We start from the raw sequence: 25,847 nt of genomic DNA, 5'->3' as shown, positions 1-25,847 counted from the left end.
CGGCCAGGGGGCCGGGGCATCCCTCCGGGGAAACCAGCGAGGGGGCCGGGGCATCCCTCCGGGGAGCACGGCCAGGGGGCCGGGACATCCCTCCGGGGAGCACAGCAGGCCCCTCACGCCCGCCCTCTGCGCCGCCCGCAGTTGACCCCAACAAGGAGCGTCGGGAGGCCGTGAAGCGGAAGATCACACAGTACCTGAGGCGTGCGGAGGAGATCTTCAACTGCCACCTCCAGCGGGCTGCAGGGGGTGGCAACCCCACCGCCACGGTGAGGGACTGGCGTGGGACGGCACGGGTGGGATGGCAGTGGACCCGTGGCACTAGGAAACCTGGGACACACGCACATAAAGCAGCCCCGCTGAGACTGCTCGACCGCCTCTGCCAGATGGTGGTAAGGTGGCGTAGAGAAAATGGCAGACACATCAGCTGCAGAGCGTCCCGGCATGCCGGTGGCTGCGAGGGAGCTGGCAGCCCTTCACCCTGCCTGGAGCAAAGAGCTGAGGTGGGCCCAGCTTGCCTGGGGCGCTCCCAGGACCCCTCCCCCGAGGTGTGTATGTTTTAGTTTGCAGCCATCGTAGCAAAAATGGCCATTTTCGGTGGGACTGAAGCCACTGGTGGGAACCACCTTGTCAGATGTTAAAAATGTCGTCTTCCCTGTCATTGTTCCCATCTGGATGGAAACCAAAGACGATGGCTGCTTGCTGCATTGTGGGAAGGAGGTGGTTAATGAAGGGAGAGGGGAGTGAGGCCGGGCAGGGTCGGGGCCTGGTGAAAAGGACGAGAGAACAACTACCTTCTGTACAGATCCCCTTAGTGTTGAGGCAGTCCAGGTCCAGGTGTAAATTTTGGAGTGATTTTACATCTGCAGGTGCAGACTTTCCCTGAAAACTTCAGAAATCCAGGCGCTGGCCAAGAAAACGGTCCAGCTGATGTTAGGAATCAACCACGGCGGTTGGAGAGTTGTCTCTGGATGTTAACCAGCCTGGCAGTATTGCTGCCCGCTCTGGAAAATACGGGGACTTCTCCCACCCACTCTCACGGACGGTAGCATCTGCAGGTCCCTCATCCTCTTCTTCACCGCCTTGCAGGGTTACAGCAGCCTGCGCTTCCGGCCGATCAGGACGCTGAGCTCAGCAGTGGAGAATCTGAGGCGGTGTAAGGTTGTGGGAGTGATCAATAAGGTAATGGCTCGACCTGGAACTGGGGAGGTGAGGCTGGGGCTGGACCAAGGGGAGTGTAACCTGGAGGGTCCTGGCGGCTGGGATGGGGGTGCTGGCCCCCAGCGCACCCACCAAGGAACGTGAGGGTTACCATCCACACCATTCCCACCAAGGAAAATTCGCAGGCAAGGATGCAAGACCCTTTAGGGGTTAGCTGGGAAATCTGTTAATGTCCCCATTCCTTTTGCTTACAAGATCTCCCAAGATATTTACGAGGAAGTTGATGCATCCGGTTCTTTCCCATGCACGGAATCGTGCTTGATGCCTGGGTACCATGATGGTGGACTCCTATGGATAATCTAGACCAGCAGAAGATAAGCTATATGGATGAATCAACTAATTAGTAGTGGATCATGATCAACTACTACAGCAGTAGTAGTTCATGATCTTGGAGTGAAGATGGCTTACCGTTTCCATACACACACTGGCATGTTGCTCTCCTGTGCCATTCACACCATCCCAGTTTATCAGGACTGATGTGGCCCTCCTGTCATGCCGAGGCCCAGGTGGGCAGCCCAGTGCCCCCCACAGAGCCCAGAAGGAGCAGTGTGAAACCCTTCGTTGTGAAGGAAGCAAAAATGGTGTGGGAGTCACTTCTTTCTGTAATTAACTCTCTACTCCCTGGCTCCGTGGCTATCTCATTGCTAATAACCTGTGTTTTGTCTTTCAAGGGTAGGGGTTTGAGCACCACCAAGCTCCTCTAGTTGGGTGGGAGTTTGTTGTTCCAGAGTTGAGTCCCTGGGTCATTCCTGTAGGTTGTGTGTTGAGGTGGGAGCACTCGCCACTTCTGACCAGAACTGTATGTACTGCTCCCAGGTGCAGATTGTCCAGGATCCGGCCACTGGTGGGACCTTTATACTTAAGGTGGGTATTTTCAGTTTCATCTGCCTGCTTCTCCCCGTCATGCCAGAGCCTCCTTGTCCAAGCAGATGGCTGGGGCAGGTGACAGGACCAAAAAATAGTAGATCACAGAAGTGTTACAGGAACTTCATTGACCATAAAGCTTCTTTTGGCTGCCTCAGCCATCTTCTGTGACTGGAAGGGAAGTGGTTCTCCTCGGCCATCCATTACTCTGCCTTGTAATGCTGCAAGCCAAGCCTTATGCCCATGTTAATCTGGATCAACCCCTGAAACAGGTGGTGGGTGAGATGTGGTCAGTACAAGTCCTAGGGCGTTTTCCAGTGCCCTTGGAACTAGAAGTAAAGGACTCTAATAATTGGACAAGGAGGCTCTGGCATGACAGGGCGAAGCATCGGTTCCAGACGGGAGAGGAGAGAGGGCTGGGATGACGGGTTCCCATCTGAAGGAAGCAGGGGCAGTTGCAGGGGAAGGCTACTGCTCTGGACCAGCAGTGTCCTCTGGGTCCCGCAGTGCAGGTGGGGAGCACTCTGCCTTGGCAGAGCTTTGCAGAGCCCTGCCTTGTCACAGCTGGGTGCTGGGGGCTGACAGGGAGCTCCATTGCAGGTGACGCAGCGGGGCAGCCGTGGGGCTTAGCAAATGGCACGCTACCTTTCTGGCTGGCCTCCTGCCCTGCCAGGTGCTAGGTTGCAGGGAGTCCAAGCCTCTACTGTGCTGTAACGTCCATCTACCTGTACCTCCTCAGAGCCTCCCCAAATCCCTTGTGGAGACCCGTGAGCGACAGACCATCATCCCTCATGGGGTCCCCTTCATGGTCAAGCTGCTGTGCTACTATGTGAGTGAGGACTCCATCTTCCTCCACCTGGAGCACGTGCAGGGTGAGTAGGGACAGCATGTCTCTCATCTGTGGAGCATCCTGCTCTTATCCCCAGCCTCCCTTTCTTTAAAGTCTCAAATATGTTTCTTCTGCTGGTTTGGGACTGCTTTTTATGGTGACAGCACAAGCTGTCTTCTTCATAGAAGGGTGATGGGTACCAGGGCTTGGAGACTTTGTGGAAGGAGCTGCTCAGCTGTATTGGGGATTCTGGAGGTTTGGTAAGAGCTGACTTGGGGAGGCCTGTGGATACCTACAAGGAGAAAGAGGTTGTGTGTGTAGGGGTGTTATATGGAAACTAGCCTTAGGGACCACTGAGTCCCATGGGAGGGAATGATCATGCCTTGAGGTAAAGAGAGGTTGATGTGGTCCAGTGTCTTGGAAAGAAAAGCCTTTTCATTTTACTGGCATTGTTTGTTCATGACGGGAGAATGATGGAGAAGGATAACCAAGTGAAGTAGTTCACCTGGATGTTGTAGAACAAAACAATCTTTTGATAAAACCTTTATAGAACATTTGTTCGTTACAAAAGAAGAGGCCACACTGGATTTTGAGATCAGACCAGAGAGGAGTTGGGGAATTGGGGCATAAAGGGCAGGGAGCACATTGGGGTTTGGGTAGAACAAGGAGGCAATCTTGGGGCTTGTCCCAGATCCTGGTGAAGAACTGTGACAAGGCGGAGGCTTGTTCCAAGGAGCTTCTTTACTCTCTGCTGGTTGCGTGGATGTGTAGGGAGCAGCAGCTGGAGTCCAGCAATGGCAAATGAAGGCTGACGTGTGTTGGAGAACAGCCTCATCTCCTCATGCGTTGCTGTAGAATTTGCAGAAAGCAGCCAGCAGCTGAATGTGGTGAGGCTGGGAAGGCCCAGCAGTGTGCTGTGGGCGCCAGGGCCCACTGCTGTGGCTCACTGCTGACCCACGGGCTCTGTGCCATGCTGTGGGAGCTCTCTAGCATCGCCGTCACGTGGGGAGGAAAGGCTTTCAGGGGAAAGTGGGGATGGTGGTGGGATCGGGGGCATGTGTGAAGATGTGGCTGGCCTGTGACATGGAAGTGGCAGAGCTGGGATCAAGGAGACTGTGCAGAAAGGGGAGCAGGGCTGCTAAAGGAGGGGGGAATGAGCCTTTGGTGTGCCAGGTCCCGGGGGAGGTGTGGCATTGAGCATGGTGTGCTTGTAGGGCTGGGGAGTATTCTGCATGGACTTGAGCTTCGCTGGGGAGATTAACAATGCTCGGCCGTGCCCTTTGCCTGAATGGGCCGTGTCCGCAGCGGGGCAACCAGGGATGCTTTCTGCCTCATCACTTGTTCTTCTCTCCGCTTTCCAGGGGAGACGCTGTGGTCTCACCTCCGCTCCAAGTACTGTGTCCAGCAGGGCTCTGCCAATTCAAACACCATTCAAGCCCTGAGGGACGGTGGCAGAGAGGACGGTGTGGGAAGCTCCCAGGGCAGCAACCAAGTCTCCATCTTCTCTGCTTGGACAGGCAGTGGCCTCCCAGGCTCTGCGACCCACCGAGTATTGGAAAACACTGATGCCTTGCCCCCTCGGGAGCAGTCCCCCGACCCCATGGACCCCAGCTCAGGGAACCACTGCCGGCTTCGCCTGGCTCCTGCCGGTGGCACAAGGGCTGCATCTGGAGGGCAGGATCTAAGCTTGACCCAGGCTATGTCTGGCGTTGTGGACCATGTTCCAGCAGCATCAGCCAAAGGCTCCAGCCACCTTACCAACCAGGGCCTGGTCATCTACCCCTGGGATGCTCTAACCAGCGGCACGGGCTGCGTATTGGAGAGAGCAGCCTCCCAACAAGACCCCGGGTCACGTGCTGGTGAAAGGATTCCCCAGACACCCGGCCCCGTACCAAAGACTGTGAGAGGGGGCCAGCCAGGGGCAGGGGAGCCGCCATCTCAGCAAGTGTCTGAGGTCCCTTGGGCTTGGCCTCTCCTGACCTCCTCGGGTCAGAGGCAGCTTCGTGTGGAAGTTGCCCCGTCCAGCTCTGGCAAGCCCTGTGGGCCTGACCCAGTGGTGCGGGAGCCCTCACGGGGAGCAAGCTTGACCTGTGGGCAGCTCAGAGAGCAGCCGCTCTCAGGACGGTGCCAGTCTCTGGCTTCCCGTGGGCATGGTCGGAGAGCATGGGCTGTGAAGGAGGAGCAGGTACAGCTGTGGGCAGCGGAAATCCTCCTGGCCTTAGAGGGACTTCACCAGCAGGGTGTATTGTGCCGGGACCTCAACCCCAGGAACCTGCTGCTTGATGCAGCCGGTAGGTAGTGCCCCAGGCTGCTGCCCCAAGGAGAAGGAGGTTGGCCTCTCGGCTGGGAGACTGCCATTTGCCCCATTTCCAGGGACGTGGACTTTCTTGAGTTTGCTTGTTTGTTTGGGGGGGGGGGGGGGGACTCTGGGGAGGTTTGGATGTTTCTGAACCTGGAAGTGCTGTCTCAGTTGGGATTTCCAAGCGGTTATTACAAGAGATGGCTCTGCAGTGGGAGAGTCAGGGGGCGCAGCCACAGGCATGCATTGCCCCTGCTCCCACATGGGGGCCGGCTGCCTGGGAAATCCCAGCACGGGGAAGCTGAGACCAGCTGAACTGTGCCTGAGGTTAGTGGGATTTCAGCTTTCCCCTGCTTGTAGTTACTGCTCACTGGGGTATTCTGGAGCCTGCCCAGCCCTTCAAGCCATGGGTACCACTGTCAGTGCAAGCCAAGTGCACATCCCTGCTCAGCTAGCAACAGCTGGGGCAAACTGGAGAGCTACAAATTGCTTAGGAAAGTAAAAATGCAGAGTGCTTTGCAAGGGGAAAGCTAACCTTCCTCTGTTTGGCACTGCTTCTTTCCTCACTACAGCCTGCCCTGAGGTCCGCGAGCTTGGAGCCCACCTAACCAGTCTCACCAGCTGCACGGGCCTGCTGGGCATCTGGGGCAAGCACTGGGAAGCCAGGGAATGCACAGTGCCTCTGGGTTCAGAGCATGGCAGGGACCCAGTGTCCTGGCTGTTCCCAATTGTGGGGATATGGCTTGGCTTTGTGCTCTGACCAGAGTCCCTAGCTTTGGCTTAACCTCCCTGCTTTTGGCTCTGGTGCTGCTCTGCAGGTCATGTCCGTCTCACCTTCTTTGGCCAGTGGACAGAAGTGGAGCCCCAGTGCTGCAGCCAGGCGCGGGAAGAGCTGTACAGTGCCCCAGGTAAGGGACGCGTCCCCTGCCTTCTCCTGCCCTCAGCCTAGTGCTGCCAACTGGGCAAGAGGGGGGGCTTCTGCAGGCAGCAAGATGTGCCTGGCACGGCACAGCCACTGGCGCTCCCTGCCTCCAGCTCTAATGCCTCTCTGGCTTTTTCTGCAGAAGTGGGGGGGATCATGGAGCCCACCGAAGCAGCTGACTGCTGGAGCTTTGGCTCTCTCTTGTATGAGTTGCTGACAGGAGTGGTAAGAGGCAGAGGAGCTGTGCAAGGAGGGGGGAGGAGAAGGTGGCACTGTAGCACAAGAGCTCCCTGCCATGCAGGGCTGGGAGGGTGCCTTGCCCTGCCGGCACCTTGGCATCGTGCCAGGTTACTTCAGGCATGTGATTCCTAGTGCCCATGCATTGTCTCTGGGTGTTCAAGGCCCCGGGTTTTAAATCCTGCTGTGCAGAGCTGGGGTTGTGTGGCAATGAAGGCTCAGCAGGGTGCTCCTACCCTCCTCAGTGCCTCCACTCACCCATGACCTTCTGCCTTCTGCAGCCACTGTCCCAAAACCACCCTTCAGGGATTCAACCTCACACCCAGTTGCATCTGCCAGAGGGGCTCAGCCTGGCTGCTACGTCGCTGCTCACTGAGGTGAGGGGCTTGGGTGGATGGGAGGGAGGATGGGGCTAGAGGGTCCAGCCTGGGTAGCTTTTCCAGTGTCCCCATCTCCTCATCCTGCTGTCCCATCCCCTTTCTCTGCAGCTCTTACAGTACAACCCAAAGCGGCGTTTGGGCTCTGGAGGAGGTGGCATGGCGAAGCTGAAGTCCCACTCCTTCTTCAGTGCCATCCCGTGGAACAAGCTGGTGGGCTAGGCAGGCTGTCCTTCCTGCAGGGAGCTGGGCACAGAGCCACTGTCCTGGCACTTGTGACCACAGGTGACACTGGCAGCTCTGCCTGCTGGGGGAGGTTTGCCTGCAAGGGCTGCCCCGGGGTGGGGTACGCATGAGGTTTTTGCAGGCTTACGTGTTCTTCTGTCTCTGTTGGTGTCTCTGAGAGAGGAGCCTGAGGTCTGAGCCAGGCTGTCTTCTCCTCTAGGTCCTCCCTGGTGGGAAAGGGAGCCCAGGTGCCCACTGCTGGGGAGGGGCCATGCTCCCCTTCTGGGGCATCCCTTGCTCAGCTTAGCACTGCACCCTAGGACTCCCTCCTTATAGTTTTTTACCTTTGCTGCTACCACGGTGACCCCCCTGCCCTGTTATTTTTTTGTGGCTTCCAAGTGCATCTCCTCTGGGCCCTGCTGGCTGGTGCCCGAGCCTGGGGTCTGTGCCCATCCCTGGCCGCGTGCGTGTGTGTGTGTGCGTGTAATGCCTGCTGTGGGGGCGAGACGGGAGGAAGCCCTCTGCTCTTCTCCCCCGGCCCTCTGAAAAGAATAAAGCACTCGTTACTGCTTGCAGAAGTGTCCTTTTGTTTCTGAGCTGGACCAGGGAGGCTTGGGCTGAGCAAGGGAGGGCCCCAAATCTGTCTCAAACCTGCGTGGGAGCCCTGGGTTGGTGTTGCCCACTGGCTGTCAGCACCCTGCAGCCAAAACCCAGAAGGTGGCACTGAGTGCCTGGCCATCGCCCCTTGTGCCCCTGCCTGCCTCGTGGCCTCTTGGGTCCACACAGCCATGCGGCTGCATCTGAGTTGGGAAAATGCACAGAGTGCCTGTGTTTTCTTCCAGCCTTGACTGCTGTCGTTGTTACCCATTCTGGCTCCAGCCTCCCGTGCCTGGGTGCTCCTTTCTGCTGGCAGGACAGCAGCCCTGCTGCCCTCACTGCTGTGCTTCGAGCACGGTCATTCCTGGTAGAACAAACAGCGAGGGTTTAAAGGGATGAACTCTGAGAACCAGCACTGATGGAAGGAGGATAGGAGTAAATACAAACCAGGATGGAAGAAAAAGAAGCATGAACAAAAGGTGTCTGCCAACAGCCCAAGGCAGAAGCTGCTGTGCTCATACGTGCAAGTCAAAGCCATAGGCTGAAGGACAAGCCAGCAATGGCAGCACTGTAGTTTTGGCCCTCCTCTCCCAGCACTCCCTCCCATTGCTCACTCGTCCCCGAGAGTAAGGAATGACTGGCACCAATGAAACTTTCCTGTGGCTAGCTGGTTCCAGCTCCTGCTTGCCACCAGCAGCAACACCCTGCTCCTTGCTGACTCAGCCTGGCTCTTGGGCAGCAGCAGGAGTGCTTGTCCACCAGAGGGAAGCAGAGCCCCGGAGAAACTCATCTCCCACCGCAGCAAAGGCAGGGGACACCTCAAAGGCTGCGCAGAAGCAAGATGACTAACCAGGGAGCTGACCACTAATGCCAGAGCAGGCCAGATGCCAGGAGCAGCTAAGCCTGGGGCTTTTCCTCTCTAGGGCAGCCTGCACTGGCTGAACCCTCCAGCAGCAGGCTCCCCCCTTGGCCGCCAGCCTCCTAGTCCTGTCATTCAGGGGAGGTTCAGTAGGACTGACTCTTAGGCTGGCAGAGGGGGTCCAAAAAAGGAAACCTCAAGCACAGCAGCTGCATGACACTCCTACACCAAGCCCCAACAGGGCAGATTAAATAAAGCAGTTTGCTAGGCTGCATCATTTTAAGAGCTTGACTGTACATTCACTCCCTGGGTAGTTCAAAGGCCTCATTTATTGCAGCTCCAGACAGAATACAAGCATTGCCCTTCCCCAGGCTCAGGTACAAAGTCAAGGTGGGCCCTCTGTATCCTAAACCAGCACAGGGGACTGGTTGCTAGCAGCATTTTTTAATCAGAACCTTCTCTTTCATTCAATTTATTTGTGCAAGAGCAGCTAGACTCTTTGTCCTCCCTTACAGCACAGGGAAGGGGTTTTTCCTCTCTCCTCCTAACCTTCCACCTCAACCAGGGGCAGTCAGAGGAAAGCTGACTCCATGTGCAGGTTTGTCCATAGCTGCCAGGAAGCTGTAGGAACCAGTAGGAACCAGTGCTAGCAACTGCTCTCCCTTTTGTCAGCATGCCAGCTGTGAGCGCAATCATTTTCTGTTAAAAGGGGCTGCTTTCTTCACTCATAGTCAGGAAGGGCAAACCATTCTCTCAAGTTGATGTCAGAGCTGGAAAAACCCTACCATGATCCAGGAACAAGTTCGTATTGTTCCAACAGGGACAGCTCCTTGGAGAAATGCTCTCAGCACCACAGACAGCTTTTGCTTTACCATTCTTCTTTGATCTTGCCTCCTTTCTCCCTCTGCAACCCTCAACAGCCTTTTTCCCACTTTCATGATTTACAACACGCCTGTTGTACCAGGGAAAAACCAAACCGGCTCTAGACCTGTACTTTAAGACCCTGTCCCAGTTCTCCCTCTTGGCCACCATGCCATTTAGCAAATACCGGGATTTCCTTGCCATCTGTAACAGTTCTGTTGCTAGACCACAAAAAGGATGATTTCCAGCCCTGAAAACCTCATCTCTGCTGGGAAGAGCCAATTCTGTGCCCAAGAGGGTTTGAGCACAGAATTCACAGCCAGAGAAGCCTCAATTTAGTACTACCAGGGACGGGCCCAGCTCCCATACCCTCTTTTCTCTCACCACCAGATAACAGGCTTCTTATGCTACACTAGGGATGCTGCCAATGCCCAAGTCCTCGCCCAGGAGCTGCTGCTCACCCCCTCAAACATACCCCACCTCACAGTCGTTGCCCCGTTTTATTTCATTTAAAATCGGCTGTGTTAAATATTTTAGTTACAAGTTCTGTGTAGAGGGTAAGAGTAATAGACTCTGCAGGCACTAGCAACCCCCTCACTCCCCAATACATGTGTGCGCTATCAGATTAAGGACTGCCCCCCTCCCCCCAAAACCAGCAGCCTTGGGCTGGCATATACATTACACTTAAAGACCTGGCCCACCCCAGCTGCCTCTTTGCTGGTAGCAGGCCAAGCCCTTGCACGCAGGAAGCCAGCAGCCGGATCCACGGCCAGTGAGCTGTGATTCAAGGACAGCTGCGGGGGGCTGGTTCTTACCCCCGTGTCGGGCATGTAATGGTGAAAGGGTTGTGCCCCCAGGAACAGTGCTACCTCCACAGAGGTCACGGGCTCTGCCCACCCAGACATGAACATTCACACCACAGTGACCAGGCTTGAGAGAGACAAACGATTTCCAAGGGAAAGCAGGGGAGCTGCCACTGCTGTGTTCCTGTCTGTGGAGGGAGTGTAACGAGGGCATTGCCAGAGGCATGACACCTACCTCAAGCCCTGCTCCGATGAAAACCTCTGCTGCAAGCGGCCTGGGGGTCTCCAGACTGCTCTTGCAAGGCAGATGAGTGTGAAATATGTTCAAACAAAACAGGGACAGAACAGTAGCCTTTCCTCTCCTCTCTCTCCCAGGAACCTCAGTGCTAGGAAATAAAGCTGAACCTGCCTTGGAGCGGCAGGGAAGGGTACCCTAGCACAGCAGCAGCAAGCAGTTTCCACTGGTATAGGACAAGCTGGAGGTGAGAGTTTGGTGCTGTGAGGGAGAGGATGCCATACAGATGGCTCTGGAAAGGGAGTGCCATTCAGTGGTTGGCCCACTGCATAGCAATCCTCGTGAGAAACTGAACCTTCGTTAAACAGAAGAGGAAAGGAGGTAGGAGCTATCCCCATAATTCCCTCCAGGACAGCTCCCATCACAGCCGGAGGGAGGGAGACTGGAATGACCCCTGCCAGTTCCTGAATGCCCTGCATCGCCCCTGCTGGTGCTGCGGCCCTGCCCTGGGTGGGTTGTGTGGGGGTGTGGCTGCTCTACAGGTCGAGCAGCAGCACGCGGGGATCCTCCACCGCTGCCTTGATCTTGCGCAGGAAAGTCACTGCCTCTCTGCCGTCAATCAGCCGGTGATCGTATGTCAGCGCCACGTACATCATGGGCCGCACCTCGATCTGAAGGGGAGGAATAAGACAGGCATTAGTGAGCTCAGCCTCACTGCCTGCATGATGCCCTCCTGGATGTGTCCTGCCTGGCAGGATTACCCACCCACACTCACTCAACCCAGGCACTGACCACCACCCAGGCTGGGTCCACACCACACAAGACTAGGTACCTTTCTGGAGCTGTGCTCCATCACAAAGGCTACAGCCTCCTCCTCCTCCCCACACCTAAGCAGATTATCCAGTTCTCCCCCTCACGGATAGGACAAGGCCTCCTGCACACCTCAGGCAAGTACCAGTGCCAGCAAAGCTGCCCTACATCCATTAGTCTCTGCTCCTCCTTCGTAGTAAAGCTTTTTAGAAATTGACACCAACCCCCTAGGAAAAGCATATGGGCTATGGTCCTCATCCCACTGAGCCCTCTCCTCTGTTCACTGAAACCTCCTGTGCAGCTCCACCTACCTTGCCTCCCACAGCCACAGGCCTGTCGAAGATAGCATGCATGCCTAAGATGGCAGATTGGGGTGGGTTAATGATAGGTGTCCCAAAGAGTGACCCAAAAACCCCTCCGTTGCTGATTGTGAAAGTGCCGCCATCCATGTCTTCAATGGCCAGTTCATTTTTCCGTGCCTAAAAGAAAAAGTAAGGTCTTAGAAAGCCACACAGATCACAGAAGGTAAAGGACAAGGGTTTGGATGTTCACACTCTCCAGGAATAAATGCTGATGGCAAGAGCTTCACTTATTGATCTGTTCAGCTGAAAACCAGCACTAATTACTTGAAAATGCATCCTGCCTTTAGATCTGAACATTTACTGGCTTTGGGGAAGGATTCTCTTGCCTTCGCTTCCAACTCTGGCTTTTGCAGGAGACTGACACAGGGACTTCTATCCCAAAGCAGTTCAGCCTTTGCCTCTAAAGACAAAGGTGAAGACACATCATGTCACTAATGCATAGTTTGCGGTCTTCTGGAAGGGCAACGCGTAGATAGGTCTTTCCTGTACGGCACAGCTGTAACTGGATCACTCCCCACAGCACAACTCAGTGTGTTAGAAGTCAGAGATGATGACACAGAGGGACCGAATCAATTCATGCCTATTTAGTACCCCCAATTCTTCCCATTCCTCCCAACCCTTTTCAGAAAAACCTCCAACTTTCCTTACCTTCTCCCCCAACTCGTAGATAGCACGCTCTATGTCAGCAAAATTCATGTTTTCTACATTCCTAACAACAGGGACCACAAGACCCTAGGGAGAAGCAAAGTGCATGATCAGCAAATTCACCGCAGCGACACACAGATAACTTATCAGGCAGGAGCCTGGCCTCAGCCCAGCGGAGTTCCTGCCTCCTCCTCAGCCCACAGCAGGTGGTTGGCAGAGCTGCCTCACACCCTGGCAGCCTGCTGGGAAACCTGGCAGGACACACACCAAGGGCTGACACCATAAATGAGACATCTTCTTTGCCTTTGTAAGCCCATCTCATAAAATCAACCAAGCCTGTCTGGATCCAACTCCACGTCCATAAAAGCAGGTGAGGCACTGGGCAGAGTTCAGCTGCCACCTCTTTCTAGGTGAGAAGAGCAGAGTCCCTTCGTGCTGGACCTCCCCTGGACTTTGGGAGCAGTGACAGAACTTCAGTCCTGGCCAAATCTCTGCCTCAAAACAGAGCCAACTCATTCAACATCTGTATCTCCATCCCATGCTCTCCCTGGACAGGAACATCTCTTTGAAGCAGCAATGTGATTTACAGAAATGGTGGGACAGCACAGCAGGATTAGCCAAAGGACAGGACATGCAAAGCTTTTACTGTCTACACCATATCCTCATGAGTCCATGAAAAAAAGGGTTTCCCTAACTCAGCCCTACTCATTAACCACTAAGATCTATATTGGCCTTGTTACTACATCTCCTAGTACAGTGGCAGAATATTCTTGGTCTTCCATCTTCTCCCAAAACCCATCTCAGCAGTCCACAATGTATCAGATGTCTCAAGAAGATTGATCTCATCAGTAAGTTTCTGCTGCAGAGGAGCTCAAAGCTGAGTTGGCTCAAAGTATATGATCATCCCAGACCTGAGGCTGCAGGAAACATGGCCAAAGCATCCAAGGTACCTACCCGGGGAGTTGCGACAGCGACACTGATGTCCACATAGTCCCTGTACACAATCTCTTTGGTTGTGTCATCAATCACTAGAAGGAGAAAAAAGCTGTTACACATGCAGTACCCAAGATCAAGGGCTCAAGAGGCCAGAAGTAGCCACAAAATCGTAACAACTTGCTCATCTCTAGCTTAAACATAACTCCAGAGAAGAATGAGCCCTCACTGCACCTGTGGTAGAACCATCAGGATAGACAGAAAGGAAACACAGTCCAGATAGGTCAGTCCCCCTCAGACATCCCCTTGGTTATTTTCCTCTTCTGCATTTGAGCAAGCACCTCTGACACCCTCCCAGGAACTGCATCGCACCTACAGCAGCTACTTCTACACCAACCAGCAGGCTCTTCCCTCTGCGGGCTGCGTACGCATGGCTCCAGCCCCACTCCTGGCAACCCCTTCCTAATAGAGCCCCTCTTGGCAAGCTGTCCTCTACCTACATAAGTGGCATTAGCAAAATCAGCCGCAGCACATAGGACTGTCCCCCCTTTTTCTGCATATTTGACTTGCTTGCCCAAGCTATTAGCCCTGCCATGGACTTGGCCACCTGCTTTCTCCCACTCTGCCACATTCACTGGCGAGACGTGCAACTCACCAGCAAGGGTCACCACTCACCTGCATTCACAACAGGCTGGTCCTGCAGAGCAAAAGCTGCAGCTTTCACAAAAGCTGACATGAAACCTAGCTTCAGGTTGTGCTTTTTCAGGAAGGGATCCTTGTGTACGGCTCTCATCTCCCGGATGTTGCTGCAAAACACATGATAATGCTGGTCAGCACGGAGTCCAAGAAAACACTGTTCCCTCACTCAGTAATAGATTTCAGTGCCAGCCCCAAGGACTGCAAACCTGCACCACCAACCGGCAAACCCCCAGTCTGCTGAAAAATCCTTCAAATGTCACAGGTGAAATGGGCCGAGGGTGGCTCTAAGGACCCCGCCAAAGGATCTAACAGGAACTGATCCTGGACCACAAACTCAACAGGACAGGGTTAATTTGCTTGGCCCAGACTGCCAAGCACAAAAGCAAGATGGGGCATGGCATATTTCCTGCTTAGGCCTGACGTTGCCACCAATTCTCTGGAGACACCACTGCCAATACCAGTGAGGCACTGCAGAGAGCAAGGTGTGGCTGGACCAGCCCTGGAAGGGTGAAAACCAGGAAATGCCAAGAGCAGAAAAGATGCACGTGGTGATCAAGGCAAAAGACTTCAACCATTGTGCAAGTCCAGCGCCAGCCAGCACGACGATGCCTCCGTACCCAACTCTTTGGCTTTAGGAGTTGAGTGAATATGAAAGAAATCTTCCCAGGTGCTATGATAGTGGGTGTCAGCCCACCCACAGCCCTCAACCAGACTCATTATGTTTCTCCACTGCTTCTATGTATCAGAACAGAGGCCATTTACAAAAACTCAACCAAGCTGTGGCTACAAGCTCTGCCTATTCCAGGCTAATACCAGATGCTGTGGAATTGCACAGCCCATCCCTCCCCCCTCCGGAGACCTTGGGTCTTTGAAGAGACAGTTTCAGCAAGGGGCAGGGGTCTCCATGGTTTAGAGTGTTTGTTTTCCTGCGCCTAACCTTGTTTAGGGCTAGGATTACCACCCAAAGACATTAGTGCCTCCCAAGACACAAGGACTGCAGCAATGAGGACGAGGTTTGCTATGAAACTGGCTCATTATTGCTTCCTCCCTTCAGACACTGACCCCCCGCGGGAAGCAGGAGGCCCCAGCACGGGCCCTCAGGAGTCAACCTCACAGCAATCAATCCAAACCAGATTACCAGATGCAATGAGAGCCCGAGGGCAGCGTAAAGCGACACCTCAATGAGCCTCTGAGAGGAGATAAAGCTGCAGCACTTCCCCTCCAATCAAGACTATTTTGCCAACCTTATTGTTCTGAGACCCAAATATTTACATGTTTTGTCTTAAGGAGCAGAATAGGATTTCACAACGCAATTTGATTTGGGCACAATTTCCCCTTAATGCACTGTAACATAAGCTGCCCACCCTCCAAAGCCATTAGTGTGCTCAGTCCATGCAAGCACTTGAGTCAGGAGACCCCCACCTGCCCGGAGGGGATGGAGAAGGATGCTAGTCCATCTCTGGAAAGCTGCACCATCCGACAGCAAGGGCCTCAGACCTATGTACTGATCACCTGAAAGGCTGGTGAGCCCTGGGGAACCATCTCACAGGAAGCTAAATATGCCTACCTCCAACAGCAGTAACCTGGTGGGGTGGCAGAAAGCAGATGCTCCATCTTGGTGTCCCCTAATAGCCACTATACAAGTGACACTAATCAGTCCTGCTCTTCTGCTCAACGTCTACCAGTCCTCAACCAAGAACTGCACAGAATGAGGAACCAGATTGCCCCTTTTACAAGCAGCAGATGACTCCCAAGGAATGACAGGCCGTTAGGAAGCTATGTACCCCTCACACCACAACACCAACATGGTCCTGATGAAGCTGCGCAGACGGTGGTACGCACCTAAGAAAAAGGTCCCAAAAGACGTGTTGCCAATCTCTCCAAAGAGAATCAGCAAGGTCTTGGCTGCTAATTTAAAGATGACTGCCTACATCTATTTCTACTTGTAAAGGGAAAAAGAAGTCTGCTCCTCACCTCATATCGATCTCATTGAAAGTGGTCAGCATGGCACAAGTATTCTGAGCCTCTTTCAGCCGCTGAGCAATACGCTGACGCATCCTATTCATTTTCACCTGAAAATTAAAAAGACAGAAGCAGAAGCTGCCTCAAGTTAATCCAAGGTGCAAAACACAGAAGAAACTCAAAAGGCCCTTCTTCTTGCCATCTGGTTGACTGGTAATGGATGCCTAGGGCCAAGGTTTTCACCCCAGGTCTCCCTGAGGAGCATGACCAGCTGATAAGTTGATTTCACTATGGAGCTGCCCAGCTCAACACACAGTTTCCAGCATGAGGCTAATGTGAGAAGAGCAAGACTGCTAAAAAAGCGGGCTGCTCAACCATGTTCTCTTAAGAACGCACAAGGCAGGTGCAGCAGCCTCAGTCCTTTGCTGAGGGCTTGTGGATAGACCAAGCAGATCACACTGAGCCTTCTGCACTCAGTCAGGAGAGTTCAGGACAAGACTTTTGCCTAGAAAAGACCCGTGTCAGATCGGACCTGGCTCTTCTTCCACCCCACCCCTAAGCGGTGCCCTCACGTAGAGTATTTCCCCATCTGTCGCAGCCCCACTGAGCTGGGTGTGAACAGGTAGATATGGACACATCCGGAAAGCTCAAGGCTTATGCCAGAACAAGTTGCCACCCAGCAACAGAAGTGCTGGCAAGGCCCCTATTCCCACAGCTTACCCTATGCTCTGATCTGGCACCTTTGCTGGGCCCTGCCCCCCCAGGAGGGGCTGCCGCTGGGGCTGCAGCCGGCTTCACCGCAGACACTGAGGGTAAAGAACACGTCAGTCAAAAAGGGAAGCCAGGGCTTGATCGCAACGCCCTGAGGTAGAAAGCCTGTTTGAGCTCCTTGCTCAAGCACCACAGCACGGAAGCAGCCTTGAATTGGGCTGTGCAGGTACCAGGCATAACTCAGCTCTCCAGTCTGGAGCATGCAGGGCAATAATGCAGGGAGGCCTTCACCATAAACGCTGGACTGTTTGCCGTCTTACCTTACACACTCTCCCCAAGGAAGAGAGGTTTGAAAATAGGAAAAAACAGCTGTTGCCTCACCTGGTTTGCTGTCGATGGGCTGAGTTGACACAGGTGGCACTGGTGGCATTGTAGTGGGAATTGGTGCTGCAGCGGGGGGAGGAGCAGCCGCAGCTACAGGTTCAGGGGCTGCAGGAGGAGGAGGGGCTGCTGCTGGTTTGGCCTTGGCAGGAGCAGCTGAAAGACAAGGAAGAACCATGGTAAGGGCAACGTTAGCTTCCACTGTCAGGGATCTCCAAGTCCAACCAACCTGATAAAAGTTAACCCTCTGGCAGAGTGCCTTTATGTTCTCAGCACTACTGAACTGATAGGAGCCACCACAAAAGGATCCCATGGTGAAAGTGTTTTACTCAACACCCTAGATCTCCTCACTGTGCAGGAGACTGGATGCTAAAGAGAAGAGGGCGGGAGAAGGGAGTTATATCAGGGGAAGTCTCAACTAATTTTAGCTTAGAGCTGCAGTCTCCTCCAGAGGGAGCAAAAGGAAAGTTCCCCCCTCAGAAGGACTAAAATTATGCTTTTCTAATGGACAACAGAATAGGAGTATTTTCTTCCAGCTACAGAGGCAGACAGAGGAAACATTTAACCTCTCTCAGGATCCCTTCAAATGCCTTGCTTCCATCTTCAGAAAAAGATCGGTGGAAACAGGAAGGCCTGTACAAGTTATACATGGCTGACTTACCTCCAGTTTTCCTGAGTTTGAACAGAGGTGTCCCCCCTTCCACTTTGCCACCATCAGGTACCAGAAGGGCTTCAATCACACCAGCTGCTGGGGCTGGAACTTGCACTGATGTCTGCAAAAAGGAAAATCTGTGAAATTCCCCCAAACATTGGATGGAGAACAAGTGCCCAAGAGAAGATGCCAATATGCGCAAACACACATTGTAATTTGGCACAGACAGCGGCTGTGTCTCGCACCATTTGCACCAGTTTTTACACCCTCCACCTGGATTTTGTGCCAATACTTAGAAGTTTTAGGAGATGCTGGCAGTGTAACGTATTGCCTGATCTTCCTGCTCCAGGGTACAATCAAGAATTGACCTGCTACCAGCATCTTCCTGACAGCAACACCGGAAGCAGAACTTGGTAGGTAGTTTTAGCAAGAACTTCAAAGCTTAAGAGTCCTTTAAGGAGTGAGTAAACTTAAAGGCTAAATTTAAAACAATCTGAAGACATCCTATGGCTCTGCAGATTTCTCCTCTGTTTAAACACAAACAGGTTTCAAAGCTTAGGGCACTGAAATTGGAAGGAGGAGTGGAATTGCAGCTCCAACAAACATCAGCACCACTGATGCTTAATCAAATGTATGAGGAAGGAAGAGTTATCAAAGAATTCTCACTTAAGGCACAGCCAGTTTCCATACTAGATGAGAAAAGCGTTTCTCCATGAAGGGAGCAGGAAAGACAGGCAGGGCCTGCAGGCTCTAGGAGAGGAGAGGAGCCATACAGGGTACCCGCTAAAGAACTAGTTTTGGTCCAAAAAACTCCTACCTTGTCTGTTTCAATCTCACACACCACTTCATCTTCTGCGACTGTGTCTCCAACAGCTGAATGATAGATATGAAGACCACTGTGAGGAGGGAGGTGTGCTCCAGCCTCCCCTCTTAACCCACAGCAGTCTCCCCCACTAACCCAGAATTTTCTCACCCCAGTTCTCTGCAACTTCTAAAGAAAAGTCTAGCTCAAACAATCAATCCACTGCACAGTCAGAGTCTGATTCCATTTTAGACATCACCCTTCTTCACCCAACATCACCCATGACAGAGAGGTGCCGAGGCAGTACCTGCAATCCTTACCCCTTCGAAGAACTGCAATTAACTGCCTCATTTGTCACAGACTGAAAGGCACAGAGCAGGCTGTCAGCCAGTGAAGTACGATCCATCCCCAAGCTGTCCAGTGCAGCAGCAACGGTGCTGAGAATTTCAGGGAAGAGGCAACTGCTTACCTTTCTCCCACCTGACATCTCCTTCTGTGACTGACTCTGCAAAGGCTGGTGTGTTCACCGTAACCACGTCATCCCCTGTGAGAGAGACAGACAGACTTGAACGCATTCAGAGCTCAAAAGTTATGGCATTGCTTCATTCTTGTCAGCAGCACTCTACTAGAGGCGGTAGTTCAACAGACATCAAATGTTAGCCGCCTTCCTGCTTCAACACCGATTAACATTTAAACACAAGAGAAATTCCCATCTGACTGAAAGTCACATTGTGACAGGAAAGCCAGACAAAATCTCTAGGGCCCTGGGACATAAACCCTCAGCCATCCATCAAGGGGGGACAGCAGTGGACCTAGACCAAGATGGAAGAGGTAGCTTCAGCTGTTGTCAGGACAGCAACAGGTAGCACAAGAGCCATCCCGCTGACTCCTGACTTTTTACTTACTACGTACTGCAGTGGTTCTGAAGTAACGGACAGTGAAGACACTGGAGCTATTTACTCTGCAGAAACAGAGAAAGATATGAACACAGAAGTACGTTCCTCTGCAGGCTGCCGTCACCAAGCTCAAGTACAGAATTTACATTTGCTTAACTGATCTGAAAGGCTGCTCAGCTGTTCTGATGTATTTGTTCCAAGGGACTCCTACTTACTGTTCAACCTGCAGCAATCCCACTAAGAAAGGAAACATTACAGCTTACCATCACTAGTGCTCTCAGAAACCCAATGAGAACTGACATTTATGGAATTTTAATTTAGGGAGACAACCCAACAGAACCCCTGTGGTTTAAATACTGATAAAAGGCTGATCTAGCCAGCCCACCCTACACCCAAGACTACTGCAGCAACCATTTTTTACCTACGGATCAGGACTGTCATCTCTACAGAAGTTGCTAGGTTGCTCCAAAACCAAGAGAAAGCACCATAAATTGCCTATGGCAATACATCCAAGAGACAGCTATTTCTCTCCACCATGTCCCTCCACAGAGAGCTGGCAATCCCAAGCATTCCAAAGGATATTTTTTATACCTACTGACACCACATTTGGAAACCTGAAGCAAACATGCTTTAGCATTTCCTCTAACACAGGTGACTTGGTGCAAACAGACCAGCATTTCAGGCTTTTATGGATGCGCTCTTAAGGTTATTTCCCCAAACACTTTTTTACAAGACCACCTCAGCAACGCAAACCTTGCCATATGAACAACAGCTCCCTGAACCACCCCACTTCTCCTGACAGAAATCCAACCAGGAGGCCACCATAGAGCCAGTAAGACTTCTAGTCAGATAATCAAAGGCTAGAGATCCATTTATCACCAATCTCTTCATTCCTGTCCCTTCCCCGCCTCTGTATCTGGTTCCAAACAAAGCTTATTTTCTTTAAGCACGCCACAGTTCCTGATGTGCAAAACCTAGATTTTGTTAAGGCTAGCTCCACGCTCCTATGACGCGCACAGGGATTTTATGACAGTCAACATATTCTGTCTCCCAGCCCCCAAATCTTATCAGGGGTAGAGCAGCCCCAGCCTCTCCACAACACAGCTTTCCTGGGGATACTTACACAAGCTTCCTGCTGTTGGTATAAGCCAGTGCCTGGCTTCCAGCCACACCTGTGAATGAGAATGGTGTTACCCCACAGGAACATTATCCAGCCCTCCAGCCCTCAGGTGTCCCCATCAAGTAAAAGAGTGAAGAGGACACCACCATCCACCCTGAAAGAAGCTTGGGACTAAGTGGGGAATACAGCCATATAGAGGCACCTCAGTGCCATCAAACCTGCCCAGAGCTTGCCAAGAACAGTGGTCTTGTCTTCATCTAGATTTACAGAGATGGGAAAAACAGTTATATCTTGACCTCAAAGCTAATAAGGATAACTTTGAAAAGGGCAAACAAAGCAGCAGCTACCCCAGTCAGAACAAAACCAGGAAACAGCTATGAGGGACACCTCCAGGACTGCTAAAACCTCAATTGCTGCTGAGTTATCCTCACCAATAAAAAGGGGCTCCTAATAGGAGCAAGACATCAGTCCCCTAAGAGGCACCCCCGGGAAGCCTCACAGTCGCATGGACAGGTAAGGAGGAAAAAAAGAATGAAAACAGGGTGTAGGGCAGAGTAGCAAGCCACCATCATCCCTCTTCTCTGTCCACCCCCTGTCCCAAGAACACTTCTTTTCCAAAACTCACAGCAGGGAGGTTACTTGCATAGCTCATCAGTTTCACATACCCCACTGTCCCCTTCCCACACTGCTCACATGCCCTGACACTGCAATTTTTATTACGAACTGGACTCCTGTCCTTTGCCTCTTTCAGGGCACTGGGCAGTTTTCCAGACTGATCTTAAAGAGAGTCTGCGTAGCAATGGGAGAACATAATTATCTCAATTACACAATGCCAGAAGGAAGAACCACTTCCCCACTTGATTTTTAAAAAAAGCGATACAATTTTGACACCACCCCCTGCTAAAGAGCTGATATTGGAACTCTAGAAACCGGAAAAGGTAAGCAGATCTAACTGGTTCCTCAAAGTGGAATCAGAAGTGAGTGATGTAATGCTATATAAACACAGTACAGCTAGAAAAAACAAGAGGTCTGGGAAAATCCAGTTTAAGCACTGAAGAGGAGTTCACAGGCATACTAGATTTGACATGTCACTTAACATTCACCCATCATTTTCAAAGGAGTTTATTAGAGAGCTAGGCTCTGCAACAGCATGTGTTTCAAGCAGTGTAATGCTTGAAATACGCTGTGCTGTTGCTGTGAAATCTTCACCAGAGCCGAATGGATTGGGCAGCATGTACATTAGGCAAGGGAGGCACTCACATGGAAACACAGCTCATTTCACCAACTGTTTCTTCATTACACAACTGACAGAAATAAACCCCAATCAAACCTATTACCAATTTCCACCATCAGCTCTGTTCTGTCTAGGTAGTTTGAAATGAAATAAAAGCGTAAGACTCACCAGACAGAGAGCATCTTGCCAGAGTACAGTTCCCCTGTCAGAGAGAAGAGGAACTATCAGTATTGCAAAAAGATGGCCCCACCCTAGACGGACTTTGGTTTTCCCACGAGACCTGGATCAGAGACAGGACCCACCATTCACATGCTCCAGACTGCAGGCATGCTACTTTCCCATAGTGTGCAAGAGCGGGAGATGGTGAGAGCATCTACACCCTTCTCTTCGCTTTGTCTCCTTCCAGGATGCTTTCCTGTGAAGTGATGTTACACCCGATGCACATGGTTTTCAGTTGTGGCTCCATCTCTTTTGACCTTCTCACGCATACTTTCCTCTTTAAGAGGAAGATTTCTGAAGACTCATTGCTATGAATGAGAAGGTCAAGGGTAGCTACTGGGATATGATGAAAAAACATCCCATGATGTTCACTCCTACAGTCACGAATGAAGCTTCTGAGTTTTGTTTGTTTGTTTGTAGGCTATGGAGCCTTTGAACTCCAGAAGGCCAGAATTTCCCTTGATGGCAAAATTCCTACTGCCTTCAGTGAGCCAGAAATTCCACCTTCTGGTGATGTTTCACTTCGTACCCCATGTGATCATTGACTGCACTCCTAGCGCAGTGTAACATTCCTCAAAAGACATTTCAAGATATTCCAGCTACTTTCCCTATTGTTATTATACATTTCTCTAGCATCGAACCTGCAGATCTGGAGAACCTAAGAACTCTTTAAAAGCTATAGGAAAATATCACAGTAACCATGACTAAAATGCAGTTGACTAGTTTGGAACAACAGCTACTCAACACCTCAAAGCACCCTTATCCAGCAGCTAAGGTAAGAGGTAAAAATTAGATTTCATTCACATCTTCAGTGTCTGAAGGGAAGTCTGCGTACAAGCCCTGATTTCAGCTTCACCAGAGCAAGCAGGATGGGATATAACTGATCTTAAGTATCAAAATAATTTGTGGAGCTGTGTGTGATAAGACAACATAAAGATCAAGGACCAAAGAGACACTGAAGCTTGTTGCACCGTCTGCAGGACTGAGTGCTGTAGCATGCAAAAACGCATTCAGTGGACACTTCATATCATCAAAACTACTAACAGGCCTGGAATCGACCCCTTGGCAGTTTAATTACCCAAACTTACTGATGGATTTGGCTTCTCGGATATTAACACACGGTCAACTCAATGATCGATGATTAGCTGTGCCGAGGATGCAGGCAGCCAGGCTGACTTGCTGCTAAGCCAGCCTGGGTCTGGCAGAGCTCAGGAGCTCCATCACAGTGCCATGCAGCTACCCTGCTTGCCGGTCCACTGCAGGGACCAATGACCCTGGACCAACAGTCCTGCAAAACCGGCTTCCAGCAGGGCCCGCTGGAGCCCCTGCCCCAGGTCTGGCTGGGGAAGGGAAAGCAGGGAGCACTGTGCAGACTTTGCAGAGTCATCGTGAACGCTACAACGCTTAATCTTGGTGCAGCACTGGCCCCCTGCTAACTCAGATCTGGTCTGCGTAGAGCCAGCCCTAAGCTGAGATCAGTAAGACAACTGATCTTCAACTTAACTCCGCTTGGTCAAGCGTCTAAAGCACCACAATCCTCAGCACATATTTTAGTTCCTGTATCTATCAAATTCTTCCCACTTTCTGTAGTGTTCCAGAAAATATGAAGTCAATCACAAATAAAATATCAAGTGACCTGAGCTCCCCTCTGCCCATTAACGTTTTCCTGGGTGCTTTATAAAAAAAGTGGTTAAAGGTATTCCTAGCATCCCAGGCAATAACTTGTCAAGAAAGAGGAACAGCCTCAGACTGAAGCAGAAACAGCCAACTTTATTTCCTCAGCACCGGTTTACTGTAAGGTTAAAAAAAAAAGTTTACAAGGCCTGTCCTAAAATAAATCGTTGCGAGAAAACACATCTGCAGCTCTCTTCCACGAGAGGTGCCAAGTCTGTGTTCCACAACTGCTGCAAAATTAAGGAAAAAATTGGTATCACTCTACCCTTCTGTCTTTTAAGAAATGAGGGAAAGGGCTCTAATGTGAGGAGGAAGCCACTAATAAAAGGTACTGATATTCCTCTGTCTCGCGCTCTGCAGAACCGCTGCGTGTTCATCTCTTAACTACAGTACCTCGGAGATGCATGTGCAGCTCTGGGAAATGCCTGACTGGCCTTATTTCTCACTGGAGAAATAAGTCTTGGTCTAATTAGCTAGTGACTCACGTACCAAGTGATTAATTTTCCCCCCCCGTTTCACGTGACTTCTCAGCATTGTTTTTATAACTGTTGCTGTGTCAAAGTGACCCTGGCACACAGCATCCCAGGCCACACCTTTCAAGGAGCCGTCACCTTCCAGTAGGTCACTACACACTGAAATAAATTATGGAATATATCAGCTAGAGCGACAGCCTGTATACCTACAGATTTCTTCTCCAACAGTGGGAACAGGGACCAGTTCAGGTAAGGACACTGACTGAACAGGTGGGTACAGTTAATTTCAACAGAGGCAAAACAGAAGTCCAGTGCTGGGCAGCTCTGACGACAGGCAAAGCAGCAATCCGTTCTCCAGCCCCCGGCCTCTTCAAAGCAAAGCAGCTGCTGCTTTGACAACAAGGGTGAGTGTAAACCACTGCTACACAGAAAAACCCTACCGCACGTCTTTCATGGATTTAACACAATTATATATAGCACGGCAGGGCAGATGCTAAGATGGGATGGAGATAACAATGCTGAGTGGTAAAGGATACCGTTACTAAGACGACAGGCTAAGAACTCCTCCAGCGTGTGGGGAGGATCAAACAGGGAAGAGAAAGTTCTTTACAAGCTCTTCCCCAGACAAATAGAAGGACTTGATTCTCAGAGCACTGAATGCAGCTCCTGATCAAACCATCCTTTTTCAGACTAGCTCTCCTCTGGACTTTTTCAGGTCATCCTTCAACAGCTGGCCCCCCCCCGCGCCCTGAGTCTTACATGCTCAGATGCAGGCTACTGGTGCACATTCACAATTTCTACCCGATGTATATATCCAGGACCTTTTTCTCTTTTATGAGATCATCGAACTCCAGCCAACCCTTCCCTACCCTCGTTGTTTCTTGCTGACTCCGCTGTTTCCCATTCAACCCTACACTTCCGAATTCTGTACGTGTCTATTGTTCTCACTTCTCCCATCAGAGGTTTGCCAAATTCTGGCGTTTCTTTCTATCTCTCCAAAAAGCCTGTATCACCCCCTTCGTCAAAACTTAATTCCCATAACTCTACTCAAATGGAAATCAAACTACTACCGTCTTGACTTCTCAACTTCTCTGGTACATGCGGGTTAACTAAAATTATCTCCTCCCCCTCCTAGTACTCAGCTATAACCTCCCGATTTGCAGACTAGTTTTGTAATAGGTTTGAATACTCCATCTGGCTTTCCCCCCCGTTCTGTATAATTGCACAGCGCCACTGAGAGATGACAAAGCTTAAATATTGTTAAAATGCCACTTAAATAAGCTTATTTTAAACTGCATTATAATAAATTTATATCTACATATATGTATAACAAAATATAACTATATAGTTATTTATAAATTGTTTATAGTGCACTTTTATACACACACACACACGTATATTTATAAACACAAATCTGTAGCACCCAGAGACAAGCACTGAACATATGACAGCCCTATGGGGAAGCATGACATAGTTAAATGTTCAACATTACAATTAGCTGTCAACACTTGCTTGCCTACATTCACGCGATGGCTACAAGCAAATCTCATCCTCTAAGACTTCAGCCGGTCACCTGGAAGAGAAGTGATCTTTTTCCTCCTGTAGGTATGCATATATATGTATGCACGTGCACGCATACATATACACACACACGTACGCGCATAAAGCTACGCATATCTGCTATTTAAACGTAAGATGTGGCCAGAAGTCAGCAAACGACAGGGCCCAGCTGGCCAAGAGCAGCCCCGGCGTCGATTTAAGCAGCGGGCTCTGGCTACTAGGCTCTGCGAGCCCAAGCCACCGCCAGCACAGGTTACTGCCGTTTGCGCCGGTTCAACGACTGCTTTGAAAACTGCGCACAGGAATTACGTAAGAAAGCGGACACCAGTTTATTTGCCGTTTCTGCACCGGGCCGACCCCGGCCGGGGAGGGTCTCTGCCGGCGGAGG

At 51.4% G+C, this 25,847-nt stretch overlaps 2 protein-coding genes across 2 annotated transcripts in view; one reads left to right on the top strand and one right to left on the bottom strand.

Annotated features, from left to right (window-relative positions):
- Positions 1-6,968, top strand: part of RPS6KL1 (ribosomal protein S6 kinase-like 1) — a 12,288-nt gene extending 5,320 nt beyond the window's left edge. The window contains exons 4-12 of the mRNA XM_009319487.1: positions 142-266; positions 1,087-1,179; positions 2,035-2,082; positions 2,822-2,954; positions 4,273-5,202; positions 6,029-6,118; positions 6,275-6,357; positions 6,651-6,746; positions 6,858-6,968. Of these exons, the coding sequence (XP_009317762.1) occupies positions 142-266; positions 1,087-1,179; positions 2,035-2,082; positions 2,822-2,954; positions 4,273-5,202; positions 6,029-6,118; positions 6,275-6,357; positions 6,651-6,746; positions 6,858-6,968 (1,709 nt within the window). The remainder of the gene's footprint in view (positions 1-141; positions 267-1,086; positions 1,180-2,034; positions 2,083-2,821; positions 2,955-4,272; positions 5,203-6,028; positions 6,119-6,274; positions 6,358-6,650; positions 6,747-6,857) is intronic.
- A 2,802-nt stretch (positions 6,969-9,770) lies between these two features.
- The window catches only part of DLST (dihydrolipoamide S-succinyltransferase (E2 component of 2-oxo-glutarate complex)), an 18,844-nt gene continuing 2,767 nt past the window's right edge, over positions 9,771-25,847 (bottom strand). Inside the window, 14 exon segments of the mRNA XM_009319486.1 lie at positions 9,771-10,997; positions 11,448-11,615; positions 12,147-12,230; positions 13,098-13,171; positions 13,752-13,882; positions 15,750-15,847; positions 16,458-16,543; positions 16,830-16,985; positions 17,491-17,602; positions 18,299-18,354; positions 18,753-18,827; positions 19,189-19,244; positions 20,303-20,351; positions 21,702-21,813. Of these exon segments, the coding sequence (XP_009317761.1) occupies positions 10,863-10,997; positions 11,448-11,615; positions 12,147-12,230; positions 13,098-13,171; positions 13,752-13,882; positions 15,750-15,847; positions 16,458-16,543; positions 16,830-16,985; positions 17,491-17,602; positions 18,299-18,354; positions 18,753-18,827; positions 19,189-19,244; positions 20,303-20,351; positions 21,702-21,813 (1,392 nt within the window). The 3' untranslated portion in view covers positions 9,771-10,862.

This window comes from Pygoscelis adeliae, unplaced genomic scaffold, assembly GCF_000699105.1.
Source record: "Pygoscelis adeliae isolate BGI_AS28 unplaced genomic scaffold, ASM69910v1 Scaffold71, whole genome shotgun sequence".
In the NCBI taxonomy this organism is placed as follows: Eukaryota; Metazoa; Chordata; class Aves; order Sphenisciformes; family Spheniscidae; genus Pygoscelis; species Pygoscelis adeliae.
The sequence above is the reverse complement of the archived record's forward strand: the minus strand, read 5'-3'. Positions and strand labels throughout refer to the sequence as shown.